Here is a 21,101-nt window from a genome sequence, read left to right as displayed (position 1 = left end):
CGGAATCGTGTGAATGCCTTACATTTCAATTTTTCAATTTATATGAAGCAAAATCAGAACAGAATAAACAAAAAATAGAGGATAACTCATGTTTATACATTCAACATGCCTTTTAATAAGAAGAAAGAGGAAGAAGAACATTTTCTTACTTTTGTAGATCCCTTTGTCTTCACGAAAATCCCAAGCTTTTTCTCCACAACGTATCTCCAACGAACAATAAACACCACCATAAGAGAGTCCTCGATATTCTTTTGGAATCCAAGGGTAGAAGGGTGATCTCTAACCCTTGGAGAAGGAATGGTGGGAAGGAGAAAATGTTAGAGAGAATTTTTGGGAGAACTTTGGAGGCTAGGTTTTGAAAGTGAAATCCTTCACCTTAATTTGGGCAAAAGAAACAACTTATATGGAGAAGGGTTTTCCCCTTCTCTAAGTATTTCTATATTTTCCCTTAGGGCTCAATTAATCAAATAATATTTATTTGATTAATTAGCAAACCTAATAAATAATTGATAGCTTGTAGAAATACATGATATTGTAGCCTTTTACTTAGAATTATGAGGGCTAACAAGTAGAATCTGCGTTAATAATACCAAAAATTCATGCAAAAAAGTGAGCTTGCGTCGACCAGCATCAGAAATCCTCACTAACCTTATATCATGCGTTATTATTTATCAAAGCATCTATTTTTGTAGCCATTTCAAGAATTTACCGCATGCGACGACCTCAGATTTTCACAAGAATAATCGCATGCAAAGGTTCATAAAGATTAGTTTGCCGCATGGAATGTTGCATCCACAATGATCATCGTAATGGAGGATTGATCGCCAAGTGGGTGAAATGTGTTGACACTTCAGGAGAAACAAGCTTGAACACATACCTTGGGAGTATCAACAAAATAAGGTGATGCTGACATTTCCCGTACCACGACAAAGGTAGCAGTGATTCAGAACACAATCATTAATGTTGTCGACATTTGAACTCTATAAATAGCGCCTTGGATCTTCACTTCAAACCATCTGAGTTTCTGCCTTAAGGCAGATCCTTGTGATCATAGATGAGAGCATGAGTAGACACTCTTTGAGGATTCTCCACCTCCACAACCCCTTCTGGGTGACGACCAGAGTTTCGTGGAAGATAGAGCTCGAGAAAGACTTCTCCACCATCCATCCATGGTGCCACCAGTAGCCTTGACGCATTTTGGATGAAAAACAAGAGATTACTTGCATCTAGCCTTCCACCTCTCCTCTTATCTCTATATTGTATTACATTTTGTTTTAAGACATTAATACATTTTGTAATCAACGCATATCTTAGTTCCTTCAGCACCATATTCATCATCTTCTTTGTCTTTATAATCGTTAAGTTGAGTATCGAAAATAGTTGCATACTCAGTCATGTTGCTTAGAGATAGGACGCATGTAGCAATCCACCGAAAGGTATGCGTTGCGAGAGTATAGCGAGTTAATCCTCTTCGCTTGATGTGAGGCTGTCGCAACACTTGTCTATGAGCTGATTAGCTGCAACTAACTGCCCGAGAGGGTAAGTAATGGAACACACCAAAGCAAGGTATGCTTTGTTCCTAAAGATAGGAACGATCTTATGCTCGACACAACCATGCATTATAGAGATATAAGCATGCGGCTGGCCACTTAGAGGTGTGCGATGCGTTAGTGTGGCAAGCTAGGATTACTAGAGCAACCTAACATAATGAACATTATTATACGTTAACAGTTGCTGCATCTCTACCAATTCTCATAGTTAAACTCTTATTGCTTAATCTGTTTAGTTAGGAGTAGGAGTAGTGCATAATCCATTAACTTCTGTCTTTTTACTTTTATTCATCGCCTCAAACACATTGATTCATGAACATTATTGAGTTACAAGTCCCCGTGTTCGACCTCGGATCATCACGAGAAACTTGCGTTCTTGTTATACTTAGCGAGAAAACAAGAAAACTTGTGATAGGAATGCATGGTCATCATATTGTGCTTAACGCATATTTCATATTTTCTAGTGCAACGCATGGCTGTCGACGCATGGAGATTAACGCATAACATATGACGCATATTTTCCTCTCCTCTTTTCCAACCAACAATAACTATGCATATTAAATCTAATTTAATGTATATAATTAATTAACTAAATAAACATCATATATTTATTTGCCTCAACCTCTCAAAATTACTAATTCCTTATGAATCTGATTCATAAAAAAATTCATTATTTGAATCCTATTCAAATATTTTTCTCTTAATTATAGATCAAATCTATAATTAACCTTATCATATCAATCTTACTAATATGCTATTCCATCAATTGATTTGAACAATTCAAATCATTCCTCTTGTATTTCCTTTAGTGAGCTATCAAGGGGACCTTATGGACCTATAGATTAGAAGCTCCAATGATATGAAATTATTGATTAAAATCCTTTAATCCAATTGATCAATATTCATTAATTACTGAGCACTCTACTAAAGATCGATAGTTGCACTCTTTGCACTGTAGATTAATTTTTGTGTCCATGGATATAACCAATCGATAGAGCGATGATGCTTCACAAATGCTCATAACTACAGCTGGGTCAAAATACCGTTTTATCCTTACAGTTATATCTAACTCCTTAAGTACCACTGATTTCTCTAATGAACAAACAATTTAGTCCATCTGTACACTAACACTTCTCAAGCCAGTGAAAGGTTGAGGCCTCATTGTTCAAGATCCAGAACTAGCTATCAAGGGAGAAATTTATCTATTTTCCCAAGGAATGGGAATGAGTGAATTTCATCTTGTGTAGCTGTGTTCCTAGCTCCCTAATACGACAAATCCCCGAAATAGTAGGCTTATTGTGTCAGCTATCATGGTCACTCTCACCCATACAAATCAAAGGAAAGTCATCATAAAAAGGATTTCACAATTCACTTAGGATTAAGGTCAAATCTTCTATGGTCATCCTAGTGAAATGTAAATCTCTTCTAGTAATAGTGTTATATAGAGAGTCTATTCATTTTGTGGTCTAGTCTATGTATAAAATTCTTTATATAGGATAACCCCACTTACATGCCTTTACAAAACAATATGGTTCATATTGTTTGTATCACTTATATCTCATGTAACAATTACAAAGTGGTTGTATCCGTAGTGTTACCAGGATAAGGCACCCAACCTTCATCTATTTACTTCAGACCTTTTAGGTTATTACTTGAACATGAACCACCTGTATGTCAACCATATACTGTTCAAATGACATCATATAACCTTAGATCTTAGTCTATTGGATTGAATTATTGATGTCTAAATTTTAAATAAAATACCTTTGATTCTATTAGATAAATTATTTGTGTTAACAAAACTACAAATCACGAGATACACTAGATTTAGGACATCAATCCCAACATTATTTAGAATTCAAATGGACATCAATTGAAGAGCCAAAAGATTCTTCAATCTAATGAATTATCTTGTGATGCTTGCTCTCAAGTCAAATTAATCATTAGACCATCACCAGTTGGAGTGGGGAAGGAATCACCTGCATTTTTAAAACGAATTCATGGTGATATATATGGACCAATTTGTTGGATTGGTGTCCTAATTTTCCAAGCGGATGTGTCCTATACAAAGAGTTTGTATAAGACCAGACCATGAGATGATTAGTCTCTTTATATAACACCGTTGATAATTGAGACTTACATTTCACTAAAATGACCATAGTTGACATGACTTTAATCCTGAGTGTTTTGGGAACTCCTGCCTATGAGGATGGTCCTTTGATTAGTATGGGTGAAAGTGACCAAATTGCTAACTCAACAAGCCTACCTTTTTGAGGATTCGTCTGACTGGGGAGCTGGGAACTTAGTTACACAAGACAGAATTCACTCCTTCCCAAAGCAAGGGTAAGTAGAAAAATTCCTCCGTTAAGGGCTGATTTCGGGTCTTGAACATAATGGCCACACCCTCTCTTTGGAAGAGAGTACTCAGTCATAGTAGGACTATGACTTATTGTTCATTAGAGGAATTAGTGGTACATAAGAAGTTAGATGTAACTATAGGGGCAAAACGGTGAATTGGCCCAACAGTACTTATGAGCGATTTGTGAAGGGTTATCGCACTGTTGACTGGTTATATGGACACAGAAATATATCTGTAATGAGAAGAATGCAGTTGTTGGTCTTTAGTAGAGTGCCCGACGATTAACGGATGGTGGATCTCGTGACTAAGAGTTACAAGTCTATAAGGTCCCCTTGGTAGCTCAAGGGTTCAAGTTGAGAATCAGGTTTTTGGTTAGTATGAACTTTTTAAATTAACAAGAGGAAATTCAATTATATGTGATATAATTGGTGTAAACCCGAGACTTTCCTTGGATTATTTGCTCTTGTTACATATTGTAGGATGTAGGATTTAAGTTATTGTTGTTTCATTGTTGAAGAAAAATGGCAAAGCTTTTGGTTGAAGTTGTCTTTGATAATTTTGGAATTTATTAATAAAGAAAAGAAAAGAAAGGAAATAAAGAAAATGAAAAGAAAAGAAAAGAAAAGGAAAAGGAAAAAGGAAAAAAAATGAAAGGAAATGGAAACCCATTCGGCACCACCGCCTAACTCATTTCAGCCCATTTCTCCATAATTTTCCATCATATTTTTAGAGCATTTCGAGAGAGAGAGTGAAGGAAGAGGAAGAAGAAGCTTGCTGCAGGTTAGAAGTTGAAGAAGGGAGGAAAAAGTTCATGCAAGTGCAACCATGGAAGAATTTGGGTTCAACCTGCCTATCTAGGGTTTTTAAGTCGGTTTGAGCTACACAAGAAGAACTAAGAGGTGAAGTTTGACTTCCTTGAAATTTAATCCATTTTTTAACAAATTTCATGAATGAAGCTTGAGCTAAATCTGATGATAAGTTAATGGTTTTTGAAAAGGAAAACAGAGCATAGAATTTTCGTGCAAATCAGAAGGATCTAGGGTTTTCTCTGGTTTTTCGAACATTTTGGGGTGTACAGATTGAATTAGAAGCTCAATTAGGTATGGTTGAAAATATTATTCAATTTCCTATAACTTATATGAGGAATTCGTGAGCCAAAAACGATTAGAATTAGGTTTAGTTTCAGGAGAAAAGTAGAGGGTAGCAGAGAAGCACGAATCTGTATTTGCTATGTTCGGGGGATTTTTGGATAAATCCGTTGAGAATATCGTTTTTATTCCTTCAGGTAAGTTGTAGAAGATTCCAAAATGAAGAGTTTTATATATAGTACATTAATTTTGGTCAAGTATTGAGGAAGTTATGAGTGTTGGAATTTAGGATATTGAATCTGGAAAATCTGGAAAAAAAAAGGTGTGAAGTAGGATTTTATTTCTATAATTTAGAATTCATGAGCATGGAATGACAAGACGATTTATAGTTCTAATGCTCAATTTTGGGTTGTTTGACAGGCCAAGAGAAAATAGGTTGAGTCTACAAATCAAGAAACTAGTCAAGATTGTGAGTGATAAAACGAATTTCGAAAATGATTTCTAAACTGTAATTTATGCTTAAATGGTTTACATGCTTGAATATGAACTTATGAATGATATATGATTTCTATAAATGGTTTCAAGCATAAGTTTTGAGCTTAGATTTTCTAATGAGGTTTATATACGAGCACGTGATTATTAAATTCCTGAAATGTAGTTGAAACGATATCATTTAAAGTAAAGTATGTATTAGCAAGTACTGTTAAAAGATTTTCAGTTTTTCACGAGCAAGCTGAGTAAGCTTGAATTGTACGAAAGATAAAGATAAGCAGGCATGTTTTAATATTTTCATGTGGTTTTCTGAGACTTTTATTGACTACATGACTGAGATATTGAGCCCGAGGCTATATGGTACCATGTGCACATAGATTATATTCCGTTGTTGACGTTGAGTGTACTCCGTGACAACGATGTTGTCGTGAGTGCTGGGCAGGCCCCACTACGACAAAGACGATGGGAGTGCTGGGCAGGCCCCACTACGACAAAGACGATGGGAGTGCTGGGTGGGCCCCACTACATCGTAGAGCTAGTAAACGTTGGTTGTACTTGGCGTGCCCTACACAGCATTGATTTGTCATGTTAGTTAAAATGTTTTATATACTTGATATGCCTTGCTATATTTTAATGAGGTACTTGCAGAATATTTGAGAAAGCTTTTAGCATTACACGTTTATGTTTAACACTTTGATTGAACAGATTTATACGTTTAAAGGTTTATCACGTGTTCTGATTTGCGGATTTACAGTTTTAAATTAGTCACTCACTAGGCTTCATAGCTCACTCTTTCAAAATGTTTTCCCACTTTTTAGGTAGAGATCGAGCTCCCGGTGCCTGATAACTGCCAAAGTTTGTTTTCTGCTAAAAGCTTCCAGATCAAGCTAATTACGTGGGTAGAGTTGTACATTGTGTTTGTTTGTATTGTAAATGTCTTTGTAAGAACTGGATAGTTTATGGGTGTGTAAGCACTAGATGTCGTGGTTGTGTAAACCCCAGTTGGATATGTTTTTGGTTGTGATGTCTTTATCAGGTTATTTTCCAAACCGAGTTATGTCAGGATTGCGCTTCATGTGTGTCTAAAGGTTTTTAGGGGTTCCGCTGTGTTGTGTTACATGTAAGTATTTTATATCTAAGATTAGTATGTTTATCAGGTTCAACGTTTCAACAGGGTCAACGGGTATCGTTTGGGAGGACGATGTCTGTTGGCTTCACACCATCTCCCTGCTAAACTAGCAGGTAGTTTAGGAAGGGGTATGACAATTTAGTATCAGAGCGATTAGCTCCATGGGAAATGAGATAGAGCAGTTACTGCTTAGAAGAATCTAGGAAGTAAATAGTTAGACGTTGAGTCAGTTTAGATAGAACTAGCATAGTATAGCCCAAGTATGGATAAGAGTGAGTCTAGTCAGGACTAGAATGTGGGTAAAAGTTTAGTATCATGCATCTGAATTAAGTGTCTATAGCATATTTGATGTGTTGATATGTTATAGGAGTCATGTCACCACGTATACCAGCAAACGACGCAGGCAGAATCAGGACGGGACGCAGGATCCTACCCAAGGTCAATCTGAAAGGGGAACCAGTACCCGAGAGTGCAAACTGGAGCAGGAAATGAGCAATTTTTTTAGATCTGCACAGGAGGTAGGTAGGCCAGAGAGAGTAGGGCCTAGTGATCTAGAAAAGATGTATGGAATAGAACGGGTGAAGAAATTAGGAGCCACAGTGTTTAGGGTTCCATAGATCCAGCTGACGCTGAAGTTTGATTAAATATGCTTGAGAAATGCTTCGATGTGATGAGCTGTCCTGAGGAGCGAAAAGTCAGATTGGCCACATTCCTGCTGCAAAAGAAGGCAGAGGGATGGTGGAAATCTATATTAGCTAGGCGCAGTGATGCACGTACGTTAGACTAGCAGACTTTCAGAGGCATATTCGAAGACAAGTATTATCCCAGCACATACTGTGAGGCAAAGAGAGATGAGTTCCTAGGGCTAAAGCAAGGGTCACTTTCAGTGGCCGAGTATGAGAGAAAGTATACCGAGCTTTCATGGTATGCTGATGTGATTATGGCATCTGAGAGTGACAGGTGTCGAAGGTTTGAAAAAGGGCTGCATTTTGGGATACGTACCCCAGTTACAGCTATTGCTAAGTGAACAGATTTTTCCCAGTTAGTAGAGATTGCCCTACGTGTGGAGCAGAGTATAACAGAGGAGAAGTCGACAAAGGAGCCTAGTCATGGGGCTTCAACAGCTAGTGGTTTCTGAGGTCATGAGCAGCAGAGGTTCACACCTGGAGTGAATGTTTCAGGCCGTCAAGACTTTAAGCATCGGTCTGGTGGCCAGTAATCGAGGAAGATGAGTTCAGGTAGTGCCTATCAGAGGCAGAGCCAGAGAGCACCTAGTTAGTCTGCTAGTTCAGTAGCAAGACCGCAGATGGGTCAGGAGTCCGTTGCTAGTAAAACCAGGAGAATCCCATGTGCAAGTTGTGGCAAGAATCATCGGGGTAAGTGTATTGTTGTTGCCGGTGTGTGTTACCAGTATGAACAGACAGGGCATTTCAAGAGAGATTGTCCACAGCTGAGAGCTGTAGTTCAGAGGGACCAGGGCGTTGAGTCCCACACAGTTGAGTAGCTGAGAGTTTCAGCGACTACAGGAGAGGGCACCAGTGGTGCAAAGCAGAAGGGAGTTGTGGGGAGACCTAGGCAGCAAGGAAAAGTCTATGCTATGACTCAACAGGAAGCGGAGGATGCATCAGACGTGATTACTGGTACGGTTTTTATTTGTAATGTACCTGCACATGTTTTATTAGATCCAGGTGCTACGCATTCCTTTGTTTCTAGTATCTTTCTAACTAATCTGAATAGGATGCTAGAGCCTTTATCTAAGTGTTAGTTATATACACTCCAGTTGGTGACGTTTTACTAGTCAATGAAGTGTTGCATGATTGTGAGGTTTTAGTAGAAGGTCTCAGTATGATAGTGGATCTTCTTCCACTAGAGTTGCAGACGTTGGATGTAATTTTGGGAATGGATTTCTTATTCACTCATTATGCTTCTATGGATTACCATAGGAAGGAAGTGACTTTTAGGAAACCAGGTTTGGCTGAAGTGGTTTTCAAGGGTGAGAGGAAGATTATTCCTACGAGTTTGATTTCAACTCTAAAAGCTGAGAGTTGTTGAGAAAGGGTTTCACAGCGTTTCTTGCACACGTAGTAGAGGTGCAGGAAGAAAAGCTGAAACCAGAAGATGTTTCTGTAGTGAACGAATTTCTTGATGTTTTTCCAGCTGATCTATCAGGTTTTCCACCTGATAGAGAGGTGGAGTTCACTATTGAATTGTTACCAGGAACAACACCTATTTAATAGGCGCCATACAGAATGGCTCCGAGCGAGCTTAAGGAGCTGAAGGTGCAGTTACAAGAACTAGTTGACAAGGGATACATCAGGCCTAGTGTATCGCCTTGGAGAGCTCTAGTGTTACATGGTACCCTTAGATTATGCATTGATTACAGGCAGTTAAACAAGGTCACTTGCACGTGTAATACATGTTCCCTCTATTTTTACGTAACAAGTATCCTCTACCACGCATTGATGACTTGTTTGACCAGTTAAGGGGAGCAGCAGTGTCCTCTACCACGCATTGATGATTTAAGGTTAAGATACCACCAGTTAAAGTTAGGGAATCAGATATTCCTAAGACAGCATTCAGAACGAGGTATGGGCACTATGAGTTTTTAGTGATGCCATTCGGTTTAACGAATGCGCCAGCAATTTTCATGGACCTCGTGAACAGGATCTTCCATCAGTACTTAGATCAGTTTGTGATAGTGTTCATCGATGATATACTAGTTTACTCAATTGACAGGAAAGCCCATGAGGAATATCTAAGGATTGTTCTACAGACACTAGTGATAAACAGTTGTACGCTAAGTTCAACAAATGTGAGTTCTGGTTGAAATAGGTAGTATTCTTAGGGCATGTAGTTTCAGCGGACAGAGTTAGTGTTGATCCGCAGAAAGTGGAAGTTGTTGTCAACTGGGAGAGACCAGTTAGTGCAATAGAGGTACGTAGTTTCCTAGGCCTGGCCGGATACTACAGACGTTTTGTTGAGGATTTCTCACGGTTAGCATTACCCTTGACAGCTTTGACAAGGAAGAATGCTAAGTTTGAGTGGTTGGATAAATGCGAACAAAGTTTCCAGGAGCTGAAGAAGAGATTAGTGACAGCACCTATTCTGACACTTCCTGTAATAGGGAAGGAGTATGTGATCTATTGTGATGCTTCGAGGCAAGGATTAGGTTACGTGCTTATACAGGAAGGAAAGGTAATAGCTTATACTTCAAGGTAGTTGAAGAAGCATGAGTGTAATTACCCTACCCAAGATCTTGAGCTAGCAGCAGATGTTTTAGCACTGAAGATCTGGAGACATTATTTATTCAGTGAGAAGTGCCACATTTTCACAAATCATAAGAGCCTGAAGTATATCTTTGATCAGAAAGAGCTAAATCTGAGACAGAGGCGATGGCTAGAACTAATTAAAAACTATGACTGTACCATTGAAATCCATCCGGGTAAGGCTAACATAGTGATAGATGCATTAAGTAGGAAGTCGAGACTTCCGAAGAGTGCCTTGTGTGGTATTCGAGCAACCTTGCTAAGTGAGTTAAAAGGTTTCGGGCGGTTGTGACTGCAGAGAGTTCAGGGGGTTTTTTAGCTCAATTTCAGGTTAGGTCTTCTCTAGTAGCAGAGATTGTGAGAAGATAGCCAGAGGATAGTACCTTACAAAAGATGCTTGCAAAGTCCAAGCAAGGCCCAGAGGCAGAATTTGAGTTGGGAGCAGACGAAGCCATAGTTAAGCAGAGAATACTATGCATTCCGAGTATAGTGAGCTTAAAGGTGCTATACTAGAGGAAGCTCACAGTTCAGCTTACGCTATGCATTCAGGAAGCACCAAGATGTACGGAACTTTGAAGAAAATTTATTGGTGGCCTGGTATGAAGCGAGAGATAGTCGAATATGTTGAGAATGTTTGATCTACCAACAGGTTAAACCAGTGAGACAGAGGCCAGGAGGACTCCTTAATCCACTACCAGTGCCGGAGTGGAAGTGGGAGCATATTACCATGGATTTTCTGTTTGGATTACCTCATACTACTGGTGGACATGATGGTATATGGGTAATAGTAGACAGACTCACCAAGACAATGCAGTTTATACTGATTAAAGCGACGTCTACACTAGATCAGCTAGCTAAGCTATACGTTGATAGGAATATGAGTCAGCATGGAGTGCTAGTGTCCATAGTTTCAGATAGGGATCCGAGTTTACTTCTAAGTTTTTGTCTAGTATGCAGAAAGCAATGAGAACAAAGTTGAAGTTCAGTATAGCGTTTCATCCCCAGACAGATGGTTAGTCAGAGAGGACCATCCAGACCTTAGAAGACATGTTGAGAGCATGTATCCTTCAGTTTAAGGAAAGTTGGGATACCCACTTATCACTTATGGAGTTTGCTTATGATAACAGTTATCAGTCTAGTATCGGCATGGCACCATTCGAGGCTTTGTATGGCAGACCATGCAGAACTCCTGTATGCTGGAATGAAGTGGGAGAGCAAAATCTAGTTGGTCCTGAGTTAGTACAAGTTACGTCAGACAATATTAAGTTGATTAGAGAGAACCTGAAGATAGCTTAAAATCGACCAAAGAGCTATGCAAATAAGCGACGAAGAGACTTAGAATTCTAGGTTGGAGATCAAGTTTTCTTAAAGTTATCTTCGTGGAGAGTGTTCTTCGCTTTGGGAGGAAAGGTAAGCTGAGCCCTAGATATATTGGTCCTTATCAGATGACAAAACGAGTTGGACCAGCAGCCTATAGACTTGAGTTGCCAGCAGAACTTGCTCGAATACATGATGTTTTCCATGTGTCCATGTTGAGGAAATATATTCCAGATCCGTCGTATGTGTTGCAAGCACAACCGGTTGAGCTGAAAGAAGACTTGAGTTATAAAGAGGAAGCAGTTTAGATCCTCGACAGAAAGGAGCAAGTTTTGAGGAAAAAAACGATCCCACTCGTGAAGGTGCTTTGGAGACATCACAGAGTGAATGAGGCAACCTGGGAGTCAGAAGACCAGATGAGAAGGAGTTATCCGACACTCTTCACCTAAGGACTTCTAAATTTCAAGGACGAAATTTCATAAGGGGGACGTAAGTTGTAAACCCGAGACTTTCCTTGGATTATTTGCTCTTGTCACATATTGTAGGATGTTGGATTTAAGTTATTGTTGTTCCATTGTTGAAGAAAAATGGCAAAGCTTTTGGTTGAAGTTGTCTTTGATAATTTTGGAATTTATTAATGAAGAAAAGAAAAGAAAGGAAATAAAGAAAATGAAAAGAAAAGGAAAGGAAAGGAAAAGGAAAAAGGAAAAAAAATGAAAGGAAATGGAAACCCATTCGGTACCACCACCTAACTCATTTTAGCCCATATCTCCATCATTTCCCATCATGTTTTTAGAGCATTTTGAGAGAGATAGTGGAGGAACAGGAAGAAGAAGCTTGCTGCAGGTTGAAGGTTGAAGAAGGGAGGAAAAAGTTCATGCAAGTGAAACCATGGAAGAATCTGGGTTCAACCTGCCTATCTCTGGTTTTTAAGTCCGTTTGAGCTATATAAGAAGAATTAAGAGGTGAGGCCTGACTTCCTTGAAATTTAATCCATTTTCTAACAAATTTCATGAAGGAAGCTTGAGCTAAATCTGATGATAAGTTAATGGTTTTTGAAAAGGAAAATAGAGCATAGAATTTTCGTGCAAATCAGAAGAATCTAGGGTTTTCTCTGGTTATTCGAACATTCTAGGGTGTACAGGTTAAATTAGAAGCTTAATTGTGTATGGTTGGAAATCTTATTCAATTTACTATAACTTACATGAAGAATTCATGAGCTAAAAACGACTAGAAGTAGGTTTAATTTCAGGAGAAAGGTAAAGGGTAGCAGAGAAGCACGAATCTGTATTTACTATATTCGGGGGATTTCTAGATAAATCCGTTAGGAATCTAGTTTTTGTTCCTTCTGATAAGTTGTAGAAGGTTCCAAAATGAAGAGTTTTATTTATAGTACATTAATTTTGGTCAAGTATTGAAGAAGTTATGAGTGTTGGAATTTAGGATATTGAATCTAGAAAATCTGGAAAAAAAAAAGGTGTGAATTATGATTTTATTTCTATAATTTAGAATTCATGAGCATGGAATGACAAGACGATTTATAGTTCTGATGCTCGGTTTTGGTTTGTTTGACAGGCTAAGAAGTAATAGGCTGAGTCTACAGACTAGGAAACTAGCCAAGACTGTGAGTGACAAAACGAATTTCGAAAATGATTTCTAAACTGTAATTTATGCTTAAATGGTTTACATGCTTGAATATGAACTTATGAATGATACACGATTTCTATGAATGGTTTCAAGCATAAGTTTTGAGCTTAGATTTTCTAATGAGGTTTATATACGAGCAAGTGATTATTGAATTCCTGAAAAGTAGTTGAAACGATATCATTTAAAGTAAAGTATCTATTAGCGAGTACTATTAAAAGATTTTCAGTTTTTCACGAGCAAGCTGAGTAAGTTTGAGTTGTACGAAAGATAAAGATAAGCAAGCATGTTTTAATATTTTCATGTGGTTTTCTGAGACTTTTATTGACTACATGACTGAGATATTGAGCCCGAGGCTATATGGTACCGTGTGCACACAGATTATATTCCGTTGTTGATGTTGAGTGTACTCCGTGACAACGATGCTCGAAGGTTGAGGACGCTAAGTTGGTGGAAGCTCTATTGTATTTGGTGGAGACTGGTTGAAGGTCCAACAATGGGACGTTTCGACCAGGATACTTATAACACTTGGAGCGAATTCTGCATGAGAAAGTGCCCGGGTGTGCACTGAATCAGAACACTATTGAGTGTAAGGTAAGGAGTCTGAAGAAACAATACAATGCAATATCAGAGATGTTAAGTCAGTCGGGGTTCGGCTGGAACGAGGAGTTCAAATGTGACCAGGTTGAGAGGGAGATTTTCGATCTTTGGGTTCAGGTAAGATTCTAGAAAAAAAAATGTACGGGTACGTGTTATAATATAAATATTAATAATGTGTATGTGTATCAATGCAGAGTCATCCTAATGCGAAGGGGATGTGGAACAAGTCATTCCTACATTACGATGACCTCTCCACCGTATTTGGGAAAGAGAGAGCAGTAGGGCAATCAAGTAAGGACCCATACGTGATGGCGACGAATGGATTCAGAGAGTTTGAAGATGAGATTCGACTTGGATCACAGGTCTGTCACACACCTGAGGTTCGCCAGACAGAATCACCATTAAATCAAGATGAAATAGATGAAGAGCTAGTAGAGCAATCTACAAGTAGAGCGAGTGTACCTGCCGAGTCATCTAAAGGCAGTAAGAGGAAGAGGCCATCATTCTAAGCTAAAATGATCGACATCATGAGATCGACTATTGAAATGCAGAGCGCACACATGGGTAGACTTGCATCGTGGCAAAAGGAGAAGTATGAGCTGGAGTTCGGGTGTCGAAAGGAAGTAGTAAATGCCATATACAACATTGATGGCCTGGATGAGGATGATCAGGTCACCCTTATTAACCTCCTTGTCACAGACATTCAGATGACAGATTGCTTACTTGCAGTACCAGAACACGCACGGAAGAGGTACTGCCTCCGTCTACTAGGAAGAAACATGTAGACTGACCACACCCCTATATTTTGTTTATAGTTCTTTTGGATAACAGCAAATGGACTGTCATGTCGAAAAGAATGATAACTTTTGCATACGTTATGACATGTATTTTTTGTGTTTGTATTATGACACAGATATTATAAGTATCGAAAAGAACATATATTTTGTGATTTTTTTTTTTGGAAATGGCCACATGTTCGGTCGGTTCATATGATTTTTGTGATCTTATGAAAAATGTTACTGTACTACATCACATTCTCACCATCATAATCAAATGAAAGGTGATTATCCTATGTACAATTTCAATTCCAAATATACTATCCATATTATATAAAAATAAACTGTATGATATGTGAAGTAATAAAGTTAAGTTAGCAAGATTCAATATATATACATACAATATACCAATTAGTAATTGGGATAATAATCTTCAATATATATACAAACATTCAATATATATACATACAATATACAATATATCAATTAATTGAGTAGTAATATGAAATATATTTTGTTGGTATGTTTTACCGATTGAAGAGAATTAGAATTATTACAGTTTTTGAAAAGAATATATGAAAAATAATCTATTATGTTCTACAAATTGAGAAAAAAAATTGAGATTGTCCAGTTTATGTCATAAATGATTTGAGAAAATACGTGTATATTTGAAAATTAATCAATAATAGGAAAACATAAAACTAAAAAATAAAAGAATAAAATAAAAAACAAACAGAAAAAAATAGAACTAATGTCATTTACAAAAAATTGCATCAAATTCCCAACTCAACTCAATTCAACTCTGTACAACAAATACAGATAATAATTATCAACTCAACTCAACTCTGCAAACAAACACAGACAATTTAACTCTCCAGATAATAATTACCTAATTTAACTCTCCAGATAATAATTACCAACTCAACTCAATTCAACTCTCTACTTTTATCACACACCAAACACACCTTTATTGTTTTCCATTTCTGTTAGTATTTGTCTTTGAGATCATATTCAAAAGTATCCTTGTGGAGTGATGCACAAATTTTTTATTCGGAAGCAACAATAAACTTATATTATTCTTGAAAATACCAATGACATTGAAAAGGAATAACTTTTATAATGTAACTAGATTGATTTTTCACTGGTTTTTGTTTCGAAGAAAAATAAGAACGAAATTTAAACTTGTGTAGAGCAGATAATTAGTACTGATAGCTGTCTTCTGGAGACAGAATTAAAACTGTAGAGTGGTGAGGCTTCACTCTCCAATTCTCCATACCCAAATATTTATGTTATTTAAACTTCGTAACTAATGTTTATTACTTAATTATTTAAATATTTTTTATGTAATATTTATATCATTCATTCTTATCATCAAATCACATTTCCAAGAAGTGTGATTCTCTATAGTTTCCTATCTTTATACAGTGAACCTAAACAATGATATGACATGTATAGTGTAGTTAATTTGATGCGACGTGACAGATAAATAGTTGAAGGAAGTAGATAACTCAACAAATAAAATTGCAAGATATATTCTCTCTCTCTCTCTCTTGTTTTTTTCATTTTTTCTTTTTGTTTGTTTATTTATTTATTTTTTTTAAGAAACATCATCAAATAATTAAAAATCTGCCATTGCATGTCTCCACTACTAACTATATATGAAGAGTATTGGACATATTTAAATCTAAAAACCAACAAGAAAATTTTGGTTCCCAATGTTTAGACACCGAATCGAAAGAGTACCATACGCTTTAGAGATGTTCAATGTTTTCATAAAAATAGATCATGTGGGATTCAACCCCGAACGATACGAGAATTTTTCGATTTGATAGAAAATAGGGAAAGGAGTGAGAGAAAAATTTTCGTAAGCTAAACAGAGATGGAGACGAAGAATGTATTCTCCTCCCTACCCTAGTTAACCTCTATTTATTTATTTAATATAATTATTTAATATTATGTTGTTATTATTATTAGATAAATATTACACTTAAATTTTAAATTTGATTGTTTATTGATCAAGATAATGAATATGTTTAAATTGAATATTTAAATTCAGATTGTATGTGTGAATAATTTGAATTATATTTATTTGTTTCTTAGGTAAAAATTGAATAATTTATCTTTAAATTTAAATTGTCATGTAAAACTAACCATAATAAATAATTTGGTGATAGAGTTAATTATTTAATTAAAATTTGGTCACATTAGTGATTTAAATTAATTATTTTTTAAAAAATATTAATTGAAAAAAATTCCCGCAGACCCGATCCTTGTGAATTCTCCACAAGAAATCTCCACCCTGATCCTTGTAAAAATTTTACCGGAATGGAGAATGAAATGGGGAACAGGGATAAGGAAGAAAAATGGCATCCTAACCCCACTCCGTCCCATAGACATCTTTAATTAACCGTTGAAAAGCTAGAAGATTACGATTGCAACCCTCAAATGAGAAAGAATCTTGACCCTTATGAAAGATTAAGTGATGGGCAACATCAATAAGAATGCCTAGTTCATAAAAATCAATCTCCCAATTGTAGATATTAGTCTCCACCTGAATATGATAGAGGCTATTGTCTGGAAGAGCTTGAAGTAACTTATCTAATATATTTTGACAAATGGACCCTTACTCTATGTAGGAGATCACGTAGAAGAGAAGATAAAGGGTTAAATGACAAATTTGAGCAAAGTTTCAATTTGATCTCCTTAGTTTTAAAATTCTCACAATTTGATCTTTTATGACATAGACTTGGTTTCAATTTCATCTAATATGATTTGTTTTAATTTAGCTTCTATAGTTTCAAAACTTTCAATTTCATCTATCTAATATTAATTAAACTTTACAACTCGTCCTTGTCATTATCATATATTGAGAATTTGGGCCCATTTGAATATCTTAAAAACAGACTTTCTTATTTTTATTTTTGAATATCTAAAAAAACAGTCTTTCTTATTTTTATTTTTCTATCTTTTAGTTAAGAAAAAATTTTACAAATAGAAAAATATCAAATTGTTTATAAAAAATAGCAATAAAAAAAATATACCGAAAGATTTCTATCATCGTCTATCACATATTATCAATGATAAACTTCTATCAGTTTCTATCACTAATAGATGCCGATAAACTTCTATTAACTTGTATAAAAAAATTAAATTTTGTTATTTTATATAAATAATATTTTTTATTTTTTTTATTTTTAAAAATCTCCCAATCTTCCACACATTTCTCTCTCTCTCTCTTTTATTTTTTTATTTTTTAGGGTTGACATAGCTCACATATCTGAACATGGTCAGCATCCATTTTGTACATAAACCGACAAACAGTTGACTTAAATTTACAAATATTTTAGATACAAACTTGGCGTGGGGAGCAAGTGCTAATGCAGAGCTGAAAAATTCACTCCCCATTTTCCTATAACTCGGTTGAAAGATGATTCCATATAATCCGATCAAAGCTACCATCTTCTCCCAATCACAGCACCAATTTGAAACACCCATTGTTTTGATTTTGAGGTATCAAACGCCTTCTCACTTTTTCTTGCTCTGTTTTTCTTCTGTAATTTGAATTTTCGTTAGTTATGAAGCTTTGACATTGCAACGGTAATGTGAATTCGTTTTAATTTACACCCAAAACAACAAGAGTCCGATGCTTAAGTTTTGAACTGGGTGCACTTTCTTTCAGTGTATTTGAATGGTTTTCATTTAGTTCGAAGTTTGTTTCTGCATTAGGAAAGGAAAAGCGCCATGGAAGAAGGTGAATTCAATTCTAGAGAGAAGAATATGGTGGGGGAAGGATCAGAAGTAGCTGGTGATGAGGAGATAATAGATTGTTCTGATGATGAACATCAAATGTTCGATGAAATGCCTGTTCGAGTTCGACATTTTTATTTTGTCAAGGTTTTGCCACTTGAGAACCCAAATTTAGATGCCATGATCAAGAAGGCTGAAGAGATGATAGACAAAATGAATCGAGACCAAGTTCTGCTGGCCCCGAAGATAAGGGAAAAGATGGTATGTGAAAAGAAACCATGTTCTTTCTCTTTAGAACATGTTATTCAACTCTCCTGGTTTGGCACTAGCACATGTGAGCCTTCAATCATGAAGGATTGGAATTTTTCAGTCAATGGACAAATCAGTTTTCATATATGAACTAACAGTGATATACGACACATTGAATGTAGTGAGTTTTGTTTGTAGATGGATCGTGACACGTTGCGCTCAAAATTGAGCTGGGTGAAGAACTATGATTATTATGGACTCACCCTGAAATGGCAAAAAGAGAGATTGGACATCCTGCATCTATCACTAGACAAACTAACTTTCGCAAACAACGCATATAAAGGGAAGCCGGTTAACTCGTGCTTGTCGTCAGGGGAAGTTGATAAGCAAGTATGGTCAATTGAACTCTTTCTTGTGCATTTCTGCGACACTCGATCTTCTTTGTCTGATGTAGTCTATTTATAATCATGTGAGCAGAAACTGTCTTTCTTGATGCTTCATGGCTGTAAAAACATGGCTGATGAGAGAAAGCTATTAAGGGAAGTCAATGCATGCCAAGGGAAGGATGGTGGCATGACATTGGAAGAACTCCATGCTCCTGTAATATTCAACCTTGAGCATTAATAGAATATTCAATTCTACTTCTTGCTTTTAATCTTTAGTACTTGATGAATTATCACCTCTCTTAAGTTTCTGGGTTCTCATGAATAGATTCAGCGCTTGCGACAACAATTGTCCATTAAATACGTGGGGCGTACAGAAACCGATGAAGATGCTCGTAAACAAGCCATTCTCAAAGACATAAAACAACATGAAGTTAATAGGGAGAAAGCCATTGCTAATGCTGTAGTGAAAGGAAAATTGTGGAACTCTCTAGTCTCAAAAGAGTCCCTTAAAGAAGAAGTAAGAGCAAAAAATAAAATATAGGAGCTTTTTTCATTGTGTATAGATTATAACTAAAAAGTTTGCGATGTTGAACGTTGCAGATACTCAAAAACAGTTCATACGAACTAAGGGAAAGACAGAGAAAAGTAAATGCCGAAATTAGGAAGGTAAATGTAGAACTTGAGAAGGTAGAAAAAGATATACGTTCTCTACAAAAGCTCTTCACAGATGCAAATCGCAAAAAAGATGGAGCATACAACACCATTCTTAGACTGAAGAAGCAGTATGGGGAGGAGGTACATATCATAATTGTACACTTAGGAACTCTAACTTTGAACTCAAATCATGCTACATCAAGTTTAGAAGTCTGGATTTGTACCTTGTTTGCTGAATATATCCGTAAATGAGAAAATTTTAATCGAAAAAGCCAAATATACATATGTTGGGTAATTTATAAGTTATATCTATGTTATAAGTGAAAATTCTGCCTTATTTTCGATGTTAGTCATTGATCTAGATCATCATATCTTGAATTGCATAGTTATTTTCTGATTTCTCATGTTGTGAGTCCAGTTGAACTAATGTATTTTAATGTTTAATGGTATTTTACATGTAAAGAATGCTTCCTACTACCAATACCGTTCCCTCATGAAGAAAGTCGAATCACTTGCTCAGAAGAAAGACATTGCAGCAATTCAAGAATTATCTCAAATACAGGTTGATCCAATACCCCTTGTTTATTGTGTGTTGTGAGGGGACAAAGAAACACAAATTTTGCATCTAAATCGCACGTGCTAAAGCATGACACAGGGTCGAACTCTCCATGATATTCATAGTCGTACTAGCTATGGCTTCCCTTGTTCATAGACAGTTTTGGGATTTTTAGAACTTATGAAAGCTGATTTTTCCATTACGAACAGGTTGAACAGTTTATGAAGCAGTGGAATGATAACCTGGATTTCAGAAACGATTACAAAAAGAGAGTCGTCCCGTCCTTAAAAAACCAACATCTTGGTTTCGATGGGAGGATGATCACCAACCAGAAGCCAGCAGTTGAGGACACTCGAAAAGTTATTAAACCAGAGGCACTTTCTAAATCTAGATTGAAATGGTTGATGAAAGATCTTGAGGATCCCTCAGAACTTCTTTCTTGATGAAACTAATGCAATAAATGTTTGTTCCCTTCCCTTTGCACATATGCTTGAAGTTTCAGCTTTCATCCATTTGTTGCTTAAAATCTCCATTTCTGTAAGTATTTTTCTGTTCGATCATGTTCAAAAGTGTTCTTATTGGAGTGGGTTATAGAGCTCATAGTATCTTTCTTTGAGGTCATTGTCCCTTGGTTTGGAAAGGCATTAATTCAAATGAAAAACCAACCAATGTCAACCTAAAGAATATCCGTCGGGTATGACATCAATATTGGGGTTTGATTTATAACTTTGTCATCTCGTATTGATACTCTACACATATATACTCACACATATATACTCACATATATATTAACTAATATGAAGATAAATAAAGGTAATTGCAAATATAGCAATTAAGTCCTTGAATCTATTAGGGATATACTATATCGTTAATAGGAGTTTATCAACGTACTACAAGAATTATGGGCTTTAATGTTGATGTCAGTTGATAACCAACATTAAAGATAGTGTTATTAAAGTCGTTTAATGTCGGTTGTCTTTAATGACGGTTTTAAACCGACATTGAAGAGGGTGTACAATGTCGATTGTCAACCGACATTAAAGCCTTTTAATGTCAGTTTTAAACCGACATTAAAGCTCATAATTATTGTCCTTTTTTTCAATTATTGTCCTTTTTTGTCAATACCATATCCGTTTTTTTCAATTATTGTCTATGTATTCGATATAATTATTGTCCAAACCATTTTTAATGTCGGTCACAAAGTTAAAAACAACATGTCCCTAAAACCAAGGCAATCAATTTGTACATGCACAAAATAAATTCTTAATTGCTTTCACAAATCCATAAT

General features: G+C 36.3%; 1 protein-coding gene across 2 annotated transcripts; it reads left to right on the top strand.

The window, feature by feature from the left end:
- The first annotated feature begins 17,476 nt into the window (after positions 1–17,476).
- LOC120067926 (proton pump-interactor BIP131-like) lies at positions 17,477–20,538 on the top strand. Of its 2 annotated transcripts, none has more exons than XM_039019567.1 (8): positions 17,477–17,731; positions 17,953–18,229; positions 18,416–18,607; positions 18,695–18,817; positions 18,929–19,120; positions 19,204–19,398; positions 19,721–19,819; positions 20,023–20,538. In XM_039019567.1, exons 1-8 carry the CDS (start codon positions 17,649–17,651, stop codon positions 20,254–20,256), a joined length of 1,395 nt encoding a protein of 464 aa, XP_038875495.1. In that variant the 5' UTR covers positions 17,477–17,648; the 3' UTR covers positions 20,257–20,538. The 2 variants fall into 2 exon arrangements, with proteins under 2 accessions (XP_038875495.1, XP_038875496.1); XM_039019568.1 differs by having other exon boundaries at positions 17,479–17,731; positions 17,948–18,229; positions 20,023–20,537.
- Positions 20,539–21,101: the final 563 nt, after the last annotated feature.

This window comes from Benincasa hispida, chromosome 12, assembly GCF_009727055.1.
Source record: "Benincasa hispida cultivar B227 chromosome 12, ASM972705v1, whole genome shotgun sequence".
Classification (NCBI taxonomy): domain Eukaryota; kingdom Viridiplantae; phylum Streptophyta; class Magnoliopsida; order Cucurbitales; family Cucurbitaceae; genus Benincasa; species Benincasa hispida.
The sequence above is the reverse complement of the archived record's forward strand: the minus strand, read 5'-3'. Positions and strand labels throughout refer to the sequence as shown.